The sequence below is a fragment of the Branchiostoma lanceolatum genome, chromosome 9, assembly GCF_035083965.1.
Source record: "Branchiostoma lanceolatum isolate klBraLanc5 chromosome 9, klBraLanc5.hap2, whole genome shotgun sequence".
In the NCBI taxonomy this organism is placed as follows: domain Eukaryota; kingdom Metazoa; phylum Chordata; class Leptocardii; order Amphioxiformes; family Branchiostomatidae; genus Branchiostoma; species Branchiostoma lanceolatum.
Window position 1 is genome coordinate 12,341,379 of NC_089730.1, and position 12,282 is coordinate 12,353,660.

General features: G+C 40.6%; 3 protein-coding genes across 4 annotated transcripts; 1 reads left to right on the plus strand and 2 right to left on the minus strand.

Annotated features, from left to right (window-relative positions):
* Positions 1-501: 501 nt before the first annotated feature.
* Positions 502-4,205, minus strand: LOC136441735 (uncharacterized). Its single transcript, XM_066438183.1, has 6 exons — positions 4,038-4,205; positions 2,712-2,796; positions 1,984-2,131; positions 1,756-1,821; positions 1,336-1,500; positions 502-922 (listed from the first exon to the last, which is right to left on the minus strand). Exons 1-6 carry the CDS (start codon positions 4,087-4,089, stop codon positions 803-805), a joined length of 636 nt encoding a protein of 211 aa, XP_066294280.1. The 5' UTR covers positions 4,090-4,205; the 3' UTR covers positions 502-802.
* A 988-nt stretch (positions 4,206-5,193) lies between these two features.
* LOC136441732 (uncharacterized) lies at positions 5,194-9,456 on the plus strand. 2 transcript variants are annotated; one of them, XM_066438179.1, is made up of 6 exons: positions 5,194-5,354; positions 7,119-7,203; positions 7,600-7,747; positions 7,899-7,964; positions 8,131-8,298; positions 8,600-9,456. In XM_066438179.1, exons 1-6 carry the CDS (start codon positions 5,303-5,305, stop codon positions 8,780-8,782), a joined length of 702 nt encoding a protein of 233 aa, XP_066294276.1. In that variant the 5' UTR covers positions 5,194-5,302; the 3' UTR covers positions 8,783-9,456. The 2 variants fall into 2 exon arrangements, with proteins under 2 accessions (XP_066294276.1, XP_066294275.1); XM_066438178.1 differs by lacking the exon at positions 5,194-5,354 and adding an exon at positions 5,446-5,521.
* LOC136441734 (stromal cell-derived factor 2-like) lies at positions 9,229-12,267 on the minus strand. Its single transcript, XM_066438182.1, has 3 exons — positions 12,000-12,267; positions 11,245-11,405; positions 9,229-10,784 (listed from the first exon to the last, which is right to left on the minus strand). Exons 1-3 carry the CDS (start codon positions 12,226-12,228, stop codon positions 10,512-10,514), a joined length of 663 nt encoding a protein of 220 aa, XP_066294279.1. The 5' UTR covers positions 12,229-12,267; the 3' UTR covers positions 9,229-10,511.
* Positions 12,268-12,282: the final 15 nt, after the last annotated feature.

Sequence of the window (12,282 nt, forward strand, 5' to 3'; positions counted from 1 at the left end):
CTCTTACTGTTACATGTGCTATTAGCCCTCAGGAAATACCACGCAAATAAAATTACAATGTATATGTATCATTATACAAGTTTTATTGATCCCCACACGTTTGATGATTTATCAGGTGACTTCATTAGTATCTTTTGTTTTACAATCAGACTAATGTAGAGAGTTGTCCTCTGGATGATACACTTTGTGTTCTACTCCCACATCAACTGATAAGGATAATTACGATCTGGAGTTTGCTTTTAAACCCGGAATTTCCATTCTTTACTTACCGCTTATGCATCCTGGGATGATTGTCCAGTTTATAGATGTCACACCAGTAAAATGGTGCAAATTCTTTTTAGTACATGTATGTATTTGTACTTTTCGTGAAAAGCTACGTCATTGTAATAAATTTAGTAAATCATGTCTCTTTTTACACAAGTTACTGATCACACCATTTATTTGGTCTTGATTGATAAATAAACTTGTTTGTGAACAAGAAATGACCAGAGAAATAACATGTCCGTACCAATGAAATTTTAATGACAGATATCTTAACTGTAATGTCGCCTTAATACATATAACGACTAATACTTGGTGAACTGACTTATTCCGTTTATCATCTAACGTTGGCATACTAATGATTAAACATTTAAAAAATGAACAAGCGTATAATACTGAAAACTTTTGTTGAATATGAGACTAAAACAGAAGTTAAATACTAAACCACTACGTCTGGCTAAAAGAAGTGACGCCCTATTTCATGCACTGGTGACTGGTCCATGTAGTATTATGTGCTTGTGCCAGTAAGGTACACGAATCTTCACATCACAGTACATGTTTCACGTTCATGATGTTCCTCATCGTCACTGTAGTCCTCATCTTCCTCCCTGCACGGGCACGGAAAACCGTAGTTGCCAGCAAAGTAGCACTTGTTGCATCTCTGAAAGATAGTGACTTATGATTAATTTATTGGTTTGGTGACTCAGAGAAAATATAACAAATATACAGATAACACAAAGAAAGTCCAATCAAATCCATGAGTTTTCATTCACTCATTTTATCTTATGAGCCATATTTATATCAAGCAGCCCACGCAGATCATGACTTTGGAAGCAGCAACACTAACAGTGTCTGGTCCATCTTACACTAAGTTACAGTCTCAAAAGTTAACCATAATCACGTTATTCATTGCCATAGTATATTTACAGAAACAGTTGCATCCTACAGTTGTGAAGGTTAATGAGATGTAAAGGAAACAAGACCTCTGTCAGTCATAAACTTTGAAAGCTGCATGCATATGTCTTTTAAGACATATCTAAAAATGGCAACAATTGTTGATCAGAATTTGTTTACCTCACAATGGTCACTCCTGTAGTCCCCACACCAGTGGCACTTCTCACAGTGGTACCTCGGACGGTACTCCTCATCGATGAAGCGGTCCCAACACCAGGAGTACTGCCACTCATAGCCACACTCCTCACCAGGACAGTGGGCCACCCTGGGCAGCATGTCCTTCAGCTACATGGAGAAAAACACAAGTCAAAGTCAAGTCTCAAACATTCCTTTCTATAACTTGAATGGTGAGAGTGATTACAGGCTCTTATTTTCAAAGATTAGTACTGCTAGGAAAATTAACCTGTAACCTCTTTCAGTATTGACCATAATGAACAGCTGACAGTTGTAACATGGAGGTGAAACACTTATATCAACACTTGTCCTGAAAGATATTCTGGGCTTTTACTTCCCTCTTGTCATCAATAAATTATTACCCACCTGTACAGACTCCTCACAGCACTCCAGTTCATAAGTCTGCTCCAGACGGCCTCTCAGATCTTTAACCTGCACAAGGGTAAAAAAATGGCACGACTCAGTCTCTTATCATAACATCAATGAAGAATACTAGTACTTTGTAGTCTGAACTCCTTCAAACTGACAATGTTATATAATGTAATTGTGCTATACATGGAACTGCCAGTGCGAATAGTTCAACTCCTGCTGTACCTTGTAGATGTTGTCCATGAGACATGTGTCCTGGGCTGCGTCCGACAAGTCGATGTTATACTCTTCGAGGATGTTGAAGGGGTTTTTGCATCCAGTACACTTGCAGGTGTCCCCACAGGCCTCCCCCTTCTTTCCACAGGCACATTTTCTACAACAACGGTGATAGGGAAATATTAAAATCATATGTTGATTTGTTTTATAGACACGAAAACTAACACTGTGCCTTTGCCACTTGTCTCGAACAAACACTGTAGATACATAATTTTCTGGACTATCCAATGAATACAGTATTCAGACAAAATCTTTACTGTTAGTCTGTACTTAATGTTTTTGGTATTCAACATCCAGTGCAGTGGAAGGATCTGTATGTCAAAACCTCCTTGGTATGACATTTGGTATGTGGGTAGAGGTCAGTAAAATGGACCGTCAACTTTACTAACTGGCCTCATAGTGGCTTAGTGTGGTACTGCAGCAGAAATTATCAAACCCGAGTTCTGGACATGCTATAGTCATGATTTTTGAGTGGTAGACTACCACTTAAAAAGCCTTCAGCACTTACTCACTGTCTTGGCACAAGTAAGTGCTGTAGGCTTTTTTTAAGTTAAAGGGGATAAGCTTCTTGGGCTGTCCTAACAATGGCCTGATAACCATATTATGGGGAAGACAAATTTGAAACATCAAAACCAAAGCTATAACACAGAGATTAGATAGCAGGAGATGATTATCACCTTGTTCTGCAATCCCCTCTACAGCCACACTTTGGGACCTGAGGAGGGCTGGGCTTCTTCATCTTGGGCTTCGGCTTGGTGGGCACTGATGACGGAAACACAAATAAAGACTGGTTTTATATCATGTTCAGCTTTTTAAGTAGAATAGCACACTAGTAGCAGGCAACAACAACCAGGATGGTAGCCAGAATATTTGTCACAAACCCATTTTTCGACATGAAATCCAAGTTCTCAAGTACCTGTATCACCTTTGTTTGTTTGTTAAAAGTTCAGGCAAGCATGGTTCAACTAAAATTATAAGAGAGTGGCTGCATAACAAAAATTCTGTGCATTTCTACATTTCAGTTTTGCATTTCTATGTTCTGACAGAGGTGGGCGGGGCTATTCCATCATTTCACACATCAAACTTTCCATAACAAACTTTCACCAGACAGTAGAGAACAGAAGACAATGGCATACAGCACAAAAATTCACAGGTTATTTCACACTTCGGCTTCTCCCAAATCGCCTTTTGTTTTACCACCTCCTTGGTTTTACATACAGACAGAAGGAGGGTGTGTATTCAGATCTAACGTTAACGTTACATCTGGTTTTCATTTATTAATAGACTCACTGATACTGAGTGACTGACAGCAAATCACGTTCCCGCCATAATTCCAAGTTAGAGCACGGCCATCTGTCCTTAGCCAATCAGGAGCGGGTATTTTGCTGTTCGAAATCCACATACAGGGCCAAAGTTAGTTCGCGCACCTCTGTCCCTTGAGGCAGAGGTGCGCGAACCAACCTGGGATCTGGTCTCAGCCAATGGGGAGCCAGGCTTTCTGACCTCTCAAGGGACAGCCGTGCTATAACCAACATGTTTTACAGCACGGCTGTCCCTTGAGAGGGCAGAAAGTCTGGTTCTGTGCAATTATGCTAATTTTCGGCAGGGTGTGAAGTACAACAACAAGAAGAATCCAGACATACAATAAAGCCAAACAAGATCAAATATAGGTAAATTCATGTATTCAGACTATTGTTTGGTACAATGAAACTACAGCAACGGCTACAGGAACGGAAAAAGGACAGTAAACTATTTCAGCATATCGTACGCCCTCGGGATGCTAACAAGCTCCGCGGGAGGCGGGGCTCTGATATATCCCCACAAACTGGCCCGCCCATCCTTGAACTAATACTTTAAATCACAGAGTATAGGGGTCTATAGGAACTGATTCAATTCTTAAAGTTAGCCAGGTAAAATCATGTGCCTTTTTCTTGCTATGGTTGTTAATGACCCATTAGAAGAGGCAAAAATGAGGGAATTCGATTATTTAAATTTCTACGTACCTTGCTCCACCGTGTCCGGTTCAGTATCCAGAGCTGCGCGCTTAGATGCCATTATGGGACAACAACGGAGAGTTGAACAGACGTTGAGTAGAGATGAACAGTTTTACCAGAAGACTGCTAGCTTGACGTCTGTTTGGTCCCGCTTCTCTTTCCAGAATGAAAACCGGCGGGAAACCTTGGTTCGAACTGCATTGTGGGAGGGTGTCACGGGCTCACGCTCCCGCACTGCCACATATGGAAATCATCTTGCCATATATGGAGGTTGATAGGCGGGGCCTAAACCTAAGGAAGTTTCCTGTATTACAATGTATGTATATTCCTTTCATTATCGGTCATAGCAAGGAGGTTTTATAAAACCTCCTTGGTCATAGCGACATCTTCTTAGCTACAGGTTAATATTGCAACCTGACAGACTTTCTCGCAAAGAAGTTGTACGCCATCAAGACATTCCGTTCTGAGTTCCATTCACATTGTAAATCATTGTACTTTTGCTACGTAAACTCATATCATACACATATTTTTATGATACTAGTAGTCGGATCTATTTCAAGACTTGTCATTTGGATGCTTAATAATCGAATGAAAGACCCTTATTGAACTGCTTTTATGCTCTTGCAAGCAGGCCATGCGTGATAAAACGGTTCCAAGGAGGTTATGGCCTTGAATTGAATTGAACGGTTAACAGTGATATAACGTTAACAATGTGGTATCTTACTACATCTGTAATGGTTAAGGTATATATTCATTTGTACAGTACAGGTTCAATTTCTTGTCTGTATCGTGTCCACGGGATATATGCGCTAAAGGTTTGCTTTCCTGGTACCTTTCCGGGTTTGTTGAATTGTACAGTACAATGCAGAACCAGGAAATTGAGTCGAGCCAACGTTACGTCTCTACATCGGCTTGGAGATGAGTACGTGTACATTTTTAATGTCGGCAACAGTATTTAAACGCGTTAGGAAGTGATGGTGGCTTCTTTGAATAGCTCTTTTCTTTCCTGTTCGTTAGAGGGGCAATTGGAGATTATAACTCTTCATAACTCTTTATACATTCTCGTTTGGGATTGGAGTCAAGTAGACTTGCAATCCCAACATTTATCACCAAATGTCACTGTTAGAGACCTCCCACAATGCATCTGAAAAAAATTCGCGCCACTTTTTATTCCGGGCGAAGTGAAGGGCCGTGATAGACGTCAACTCTGCAATCTCCTTGTAAAACTGTTTTCCTCACTTTACATTTGCTAAATTCACATAAGTTTCTTCAGAATGGCATCCAAACGCGTAGCTATGGATGCTGAGCAGCAGACAGCGGGCAAAGGTACGTGAAAAATCTTCCCGGTGCTTTATGATATGAGAGTCAAGGACATAATTACGGTCCTTGGTAGTGTACAGTTGGGTAGCGTAGAGTAAAGTTTACATGTGGGATGTTCTTCCAGTTTAGACCGCTCCACATCTGTCTCCCATCCGTCTCTTTAACCTGTCACAGTGAGTGGTCTACTAGTATATGTGGATGGTCCAATGTTCTATAACGTTATATATTCCAGAATCCCAGTGAAACTAAAGTATAGTAACGTTATACTCAAGGACCTTCTTGATTGAAGTTGATATACTTTATAATCATAGCAGTTCTTGTACATATAAGCTCTTGAATTATGTATCAAGATATATAAATTGTTAAAGTTTCCTTCCTTCAAGTTTGAGGGAAAGAAAAGTTGTTATCTTCAGTTTTCATCACACGAACGGCAACCTTCCGTCGATTAGAATTATGAGCGCGATCTCAGAATTCGCGCCTGGGCAGTGAATATCTGGTTTCATTCGGAGGATCGATACAGGAACACATCACACCAACTCTGTTGCCTTTGCTGCCTATATATCGTGAATGGCGGGAAAATCATTTGCTCATTCTGTATGTATATATCCGTGAATGTATATATTACTAGTACCAGATGTAGATATGAGTACACACTACATTAATCATTATGTTCTGTCTGGTATGTAAAAACAGAGGTGTGAAATGACCTGTCTGGCTTGTGCTGTATGCCATTGTGTTCTATTGTGTTTTATTGTCTACTGTCTGATAGACGGCAGTTTGTTATGGAAAGTTGGAAGTGTGAAATGCTCAAAGTTGCCAAATTCAGGAGGCTAAAGATATGAATAGTTGAATACACATTGTCTTCTGTCTGGTTTGGCCAAAGCTGAAGTATGAAATAACCTGAGAGATTTTCTGATGGTGGTGTGTGCCATTGTGTCTATTGTTGTACAGAAATTTGAAGTGTGAAATAACTTTGAATCAAGAGACGCACTGAACCCATAGCTTCAACTACCTCGGCCAAAACATAGGATGGAGCAAGGAGGTTAAACCTCCTTGGATGGAGATACCAAGGAGGGTTCCTTTTTAACCTCATTGGAGATGCAAAACAAAAATCGCTAATAATTTGCAATAGACTCCTGAAGTAACACAGGTATTCTTGAGAAATTGACAAGCCTGGAATTGTGTGCCATGCTGGTTGATTTCTGTGTCTGCTATGAAATTCTACTTTAATAGGCCTTGTTAATGTGATTATATTATGGATGACATCCTTTGGGAACCCGAAAACTGATGAGAGAGTGTGAATAAAAAAAAAGTTTGGCAAAAAGAAGTTGCCTTCATTATGAAACGTAAGTTGACAGGAAGGGTGAACAAATGGCTAAACACACAGAGTATGGTATACCACAAATTATATCTTCTCAGACTTTGGAATTGACTTTGGCATTCTATGCCATTAAAATCTGTTTTCAGACACATTTTGTTGCAATTTACGGTGTATATTTGCTCATTTTGAACCTGTTTAGTGTTTTGTACGATTTGTAATCTGGTCGAAAACTTTTTTGTGTGGAAATTCAAACAGACAAAAATTGATGCGCACAGGGATGCCATCCATACAATCAAATCAACATGGCCATATCTAAGAAAAAAGACAAAAAGAAACTGTTGAAAGAGAATGGCACAGTCTTAGTTGAACTCCTTGGTTAAATACAAGGTAATCAAGGGGATGTAATTCAATGATACACTAAGAAAAGTTCTGTTTGTTTCCGCTTTCAGCCCCTGCCAAGCCAAAGCCCAAGAGGAAGAAGCCCAGCCCTCCCAAGATACCAAAGTGTGGCTGCAAGGGGGACTGCAGGTCAAGGTGATACTAGTAATCAACCCCTTGGAATTTCTGCTTGCTGCTCTATAGTAATACATTGAAATCTTTTTCACATGGAGTAGATAGGTCAGTCATTTTGCCCCCAAGGTGATTATCACGGAGCCCTACTTGCTTGCAGCTTGATATCTGCTAGGAAACATGTTTTCAAAAGTACAGGTCATGCAATATTCAAATTGTTAAAAGTGTCATGTTCATAAACTCAATGTTGATCCCCATGTTTCTCAGCTGTGAAAGTTTTATGTGGTGTATGTGGAGTTGTTTTCTACTCCAAGGAAACTCACCAAGGAAACAGGCAAGTCTAAATAAAAGTCAGCATAGCCTTCTTCTTTAAAAGATGGAACACATAATTCATTTTCCTCTTGTTTGCTATTGTTGCAGGAAATGTGGCTGTGGAAAGAAGGGCGAGGTCTGTGGGGACTCCTGCAAGTGTGCTGGCTGCAAAAACCCCTTTAACATCCTCAAGGAGTATAACATTGACTGTGTGGCAGCAGCCCAGGACAAATGTCTCATGGACAACATCTTCAAGGTACAACAGTGCAACATGTAATTTGTACAGGCAGTTCAGTAGCACCTTATATCAAGAAAACAAATTACACATAACACACATAATATTTGAAGCGTCGACACCATTGATGTTATGACAAGCCATCTAACACTGTTTTTGTACCCTTGTGCAGATTGAAGATCTGAGAGGCAGATTGGAGCAGAGACTGAGAACAGAATGTTGTGGGAGAGCAGTACGGGTGTGTTGTACAGTTCATATGTCTGGTCTATGTGCTACAGTAAGAATCTATGGCCTCGGTATATAACTTATACTAAATGCTTCTTTTTTTAGCTACTGTTTTTGTTCTTCGACTGTAGAGACAAAGGTTTGTGAGTTGAGCTGTACTTCTGTTTCTCCACCTCCAGCTGAAGAACATGTTGCCTGGCACCATCACCCAGTGCAACTGTCCTGATTGTGGGCATGAGTGGCAGTACTCCTGGTGCAGTCATGAGCTTGTTGATTGGGAGACTCGCCCTCGCAACCACTGTGGCATCTGTCGCAGGTGTGGGGACTACAGGGATGCTCATTGTCAGGTAACCAAGTGTTGGCATCAAGTGTGTTTCTAGTCTACAATCACCCATGTTCTCTTGTTCTACTATGTACTATATTTGATAGTTCTTGATTTAGTGCTTGTCTTACATACTCCTCATTTATGTTCATAATCTTGCTTGAGAGTATGGTAACAGCTAACATATGATTATGGATAGCAGCATTGAATGGGCCATGCATTATTACTGCTACAGAATTCTAAAGCTGCATGATTTGCTTGGCTCATAAGATTAACAATGCATCTATTGCAATAGCTAGTCTTAGCATCCTTGTTTTCTCCAACAGAAATGCAACAAGTGCTACTTTGCCGGCATGTCTGGTTTCGAATGCCCATGCCAGGATCGGCGACCAAATCCAGAGGGAGACCTGGGCTCAATGGGCATTTTCATGAAGTGGGCCATGCAGTACCTTGCTGGGGATGACAGCGACGGGCTCAGTGATGATTCGGAAGACGAAGGCTTCATCTAAAACAGCCCTGTGAGATAAAACAAATGTGCAGACAGCACTGCTAAGATTGTTTGCTATGTGCCAAAGCTGATATTTTACTGTATTGCTTGATTGGCCATCAGTTTTTACATACATTGTACATGTAAAACAGTGAACTTGTATTACTGCAACAAGACGGATACACTCTTCCAAACCTGGAAGAAGTTGTTTTCTTTTATAGAAGGCATGATTTGAGTTGAAGAGTTAAGACATTTAGGAAAAGCTAACATCCAGCCAAAGTTGTGAAAAATGATATAGTTATACCTAACTTAGGTTTTGTTCAGTTAACGAATACTTGTTTAAATAGGAAATACATTACTTGTTCATGTCCTGAACATCAGGCTCTATTAAGAACACACATTATGTTCATTTTGTTCATAGCAAAGGTTTTCCCACGTAAGCCATATATTTAATACAGTACAGACAAGTTTTGATTAAGACTTGTTTATTGGTTTATTTCATATTCTAAAAAGTTGTGTTGCATATGAGTTATCCATTATTCTTATGCCATGTATAAGAAGTCTGTTCACAATGAATCAGTTCTAACATAGATCAGTTAAAGATGTTTTTGTTGTTCCCTACTAGAGCTGTTCAGTCCTACACAGTCTACATTTATGTTTATATTGTTTGACATTAAAATGTCATGGTCTACAACATATCTGCTCTTGTCAATTTGCAAACATCTTATTATAGCTTGCATTACAAATTTTCTTATTCATCTTTTACTGGACAATCATCCCAAGCTGTTAAGGCAACAATATTGCTTATATAGCTTGGGATGGTATAACTTAGTAATATATATAGAATACAACACAGGGTCTTCCGTATCACCCGAGGTACCAGCCCGGCCCCGGGTAGGATCGCCCGTAGGCCGGAGGGCGATCCGACCCGCGGGAGGGCTGGGACCGAGGGTGATGCGGAATACAACGTGTTGTATTTTATTTATGTCATACCTTGGCCATACCCACCCGAGAAAACACACATTTCAATGCGGAATGCGCCAGAATTTGCTGAGGGAGTTTTGTGTCCTCGAACAAGAAACTGTAACAACATTAATTCTAACCTCCGAATCTGGTATTCGAATTTCCGACGGCGGCGCACCCGGCGCGCTCGAAATGCATTCAAAATATTCCTTGGAAGTCTGTGTGATAACACTCCCGAACCCTATGTGATCCGGATAGTTATCACACGGTCCGGAACACCCGTATCAGGCCCAGGTATGACATAAAAGTAAATACCAGTAGTAGGTACATTGATTGAAAATACTTAGTAAAGTTCATCTCACATTAAAGGACAGTCCTCTAACCTGACTGGTTGCTAGGTGATAGTACAATACTGGGACATTACAGTAACTTACACTTCTCTTCAGTAAAGCAAAACATGTTTCTACCCTTGCACATGTAGATTTACCATAAATATGATAGTTACAGTACGGTGAAATATCAGGGAGGAACAAGGTCTGTCAGGAATGTATTCTTTATCTTACTAGGAGCAATGGATGGTAGGCAGTATGTAAATGAATTTCCAATCACTCTGCCATGTTACATAATTTTACTTCCAATCAATGTCACCTATCCGTGAAGTTTAACATTGAACAGTCTAAGATGTTGAATGTTAAGCACTTAACAATGACGACATCACTGGTACAAGGAATCATTGACAAAAGTACAACCAATCAGGTGAGAGAAGAGTGCCTTTAAAGCTCATCTAGTCATCTCTTCCCCCCTGAAGAAGTCTCAGTGGGTTTGATGAAAACTCCCTCCATCACCCTCCAGAAGTTGCCACTGTCAGGCTTGGGGTATGCGCAAACCTCCCTCTGTCCGTGGATGGGCCGGCCGTAGGTGTCTCCTGTGATGTGGAGGTACATTTCGGTGACAGTGTGCTTGAACCTGACCATGTCGTCACGCTCCCAGTATGTCCCGCTGCAGGTCACCGCCCAGTAGTCGCCGGTGTCTCCAAGGCCATCAGTTCCAAATGCACTCACCTGATGATGAGAAGATAATTCATCAAGCAACAACATTACTTTTTCTTCATCATTATATGCACCACAGTATAGATACAAACATAAGTCAATTCATTTCCTAGGTTCTCTGGTGTAACAATTTAGCAAGACATGAAAAGGGGCTGGGAGGAAAACAGGAATCCAACTAAATCCCCTCCCAAAAACTGTATCAACTTGACTATCAAAGTAAAGACTGTATACTCTTGGCATCAGACTGCTTTTCCTTTGGTCTTGTAGTTTATCATTCTTTTCTTTCAACCTGAGAACAAATAAAACTGGTGTGGTCTTACTTTGTAAAAAAAAAAATCCCCATTCACTTAACTTAGGCTAAGAAGCCAGTTAAGTCTAAATATCATTATTATGTATTTATCAATATAAATATGAATATTAAACATGAAGAAACATGAATACAGGGATTGATTCTCAAAGAACATGAGCGCACCTCCTGGTTGCGAGAGAGCGGTGACTGGAAGTAGTGGCTGTGCAGGTTGCGGCGTGTGGTGGTGTGCATCAGGCGGATTGTCTGCCCACATTTGATGGGTGTTCCCCTCACACAGGGCTTGTCTGCCTTCCCTTTCACGGCCCAATAGCTGTTGGTGTCATCTGTGCAAAATTCAATTAGAAAAGCCATAAAATACATTGTAAGTGAAGACTAATTCAAAATGATGTTACAATTGGTATAAATTGCTCAATTTGACACTCGCAGAGTGATAAGATTTGAGATAGGTTAGAATGTTAAGATTATACAATTCTAAATCTATGGAGGCAGCATGCAATAAAACATGGAAAGGCAACCATATGGACAGCCTAAAGTTAAACATTACCAGCAGTTACTTTTTATTTCTTCCAATACTTAAGTTACTAATAATACAGCCCTATTGTCAAGTATTGATTTTATAAGGACGATGTAACAGTAAAATCTGAAGTCCTAAAAATTCATGACTTGTGTGTGAGGTTCAACATCTCGTTTCCAGACCTATGAAGGTCTGTGCTTCCCCCCCCCCCCCCCCCCCCCCCTCCCCTCTTTCCTGAAAATACTGTAATGCAAATGTACAAAGCTGGCCTCTTTTTTTAGACTGGGGTGATACAGAAAGGATATCAAATAAATAGTGCCAAATACAGACTCAATGCCTATATGTTTGCAAGTTTCCAGAGGAATGATAAAACCTGAGAAATCCATGATTATGGATTCTGTACCTGACGAGTCGACAGCTGTGACAGACTGCTGCCCACTTCCTGATCCGTACTTCACATCGTGAGAGTGGAGCCGCACGTTGTTCCTGGTGTTCAGAAGCTTCACCACCGATCCACAAGTCACGTACGGATACTCGAAATCCTCGCACAGCGCAAAAGATAGGAGTAAACAGAAGAAAAAGGAGGACATTTGGTAGAAAAGTGCAGTTTTGCTACAACCAAGAGTCGCCATGGTTAATTCTGAACGTGGGGCGCGCTGATTGGTCAGAAACGCCGGAGGTGAAAG

What these genes read in the sequence shown, in the direction of transcription:
- LOC136441735 (XM_066438183.1), bottom strand. Translation starts at nt 4,089, where the DNA reads ATGGCATCTAAGCGCGCAGCTCTGGATACTGAACCGGACACGGTGGAG. An exon ending in ACCGGACACGGTGGAGCAAG is followed by an intron (nt 2,797 to 4,037) that starts GTACGTAGAAAT and finishes TTCCGTCATCAG; the next exon opens with TGCCCACCAAGCCGAAGCCC. An exon ending in ACAGGAGTGACCATTGTGAG is followed by an intron (nt 923 to 1,335) that starts GTAAACAAATTC and finishes ACTATCTTTCAG; the next exon opens with AGATGCAACAAGTGCTACTT.
- LOC136441734 (XM_066438182.1), bottom strand. Translation starts at nt 12,228, where the DNA reads ATGGCGACTCTTGGTTGTAGCAAAACTGCACTTTTCTACCAAATGTCC. An exon ending in CACAGCTGTCGACTCGTCAG is followed by an intron (nt 11,406 to 11,999) that starts GTACAGAATCCA and finishes AATTTTGCACAG; the next exon opens with ATGACACCAACAGCTATTGG. An exon ending in CGCTCTCTCGCAACCAGGAG is followed by an intron (nt 10,785 to 11,244) that starts GTGCGCTCATGT and finishes TCTCATCATCAG; the next exon opens with GTGAGTGCATTTGGAACTGA.
- LOC136441732 (XM_066438178.1), top strand. Translation starts at nt 5,461, where the DNA reads ATGTTCTTCCAGTTTAGACCGCTCCACATCTGTCTCCCATCCGTCTCT. An exon ending in AAGGGGGACTGCAGGTCAAG is followed by an intron (nt 7,204 to 7,599) that starts GTGATACTAGTA and finishes CTATTGTTGCAG; the next exon opens with GAAATGTGGCTGTGGAAAGA. An exon ending in GTTGTGGGAGAGCAGTACGG is followed by an intron (nt 7,965 to 8,130) that starts GTGTGTTGTACA and finishes CTCCACCTCCAG; the next exon opens with CTGAAGAACATGTTGCCTGG.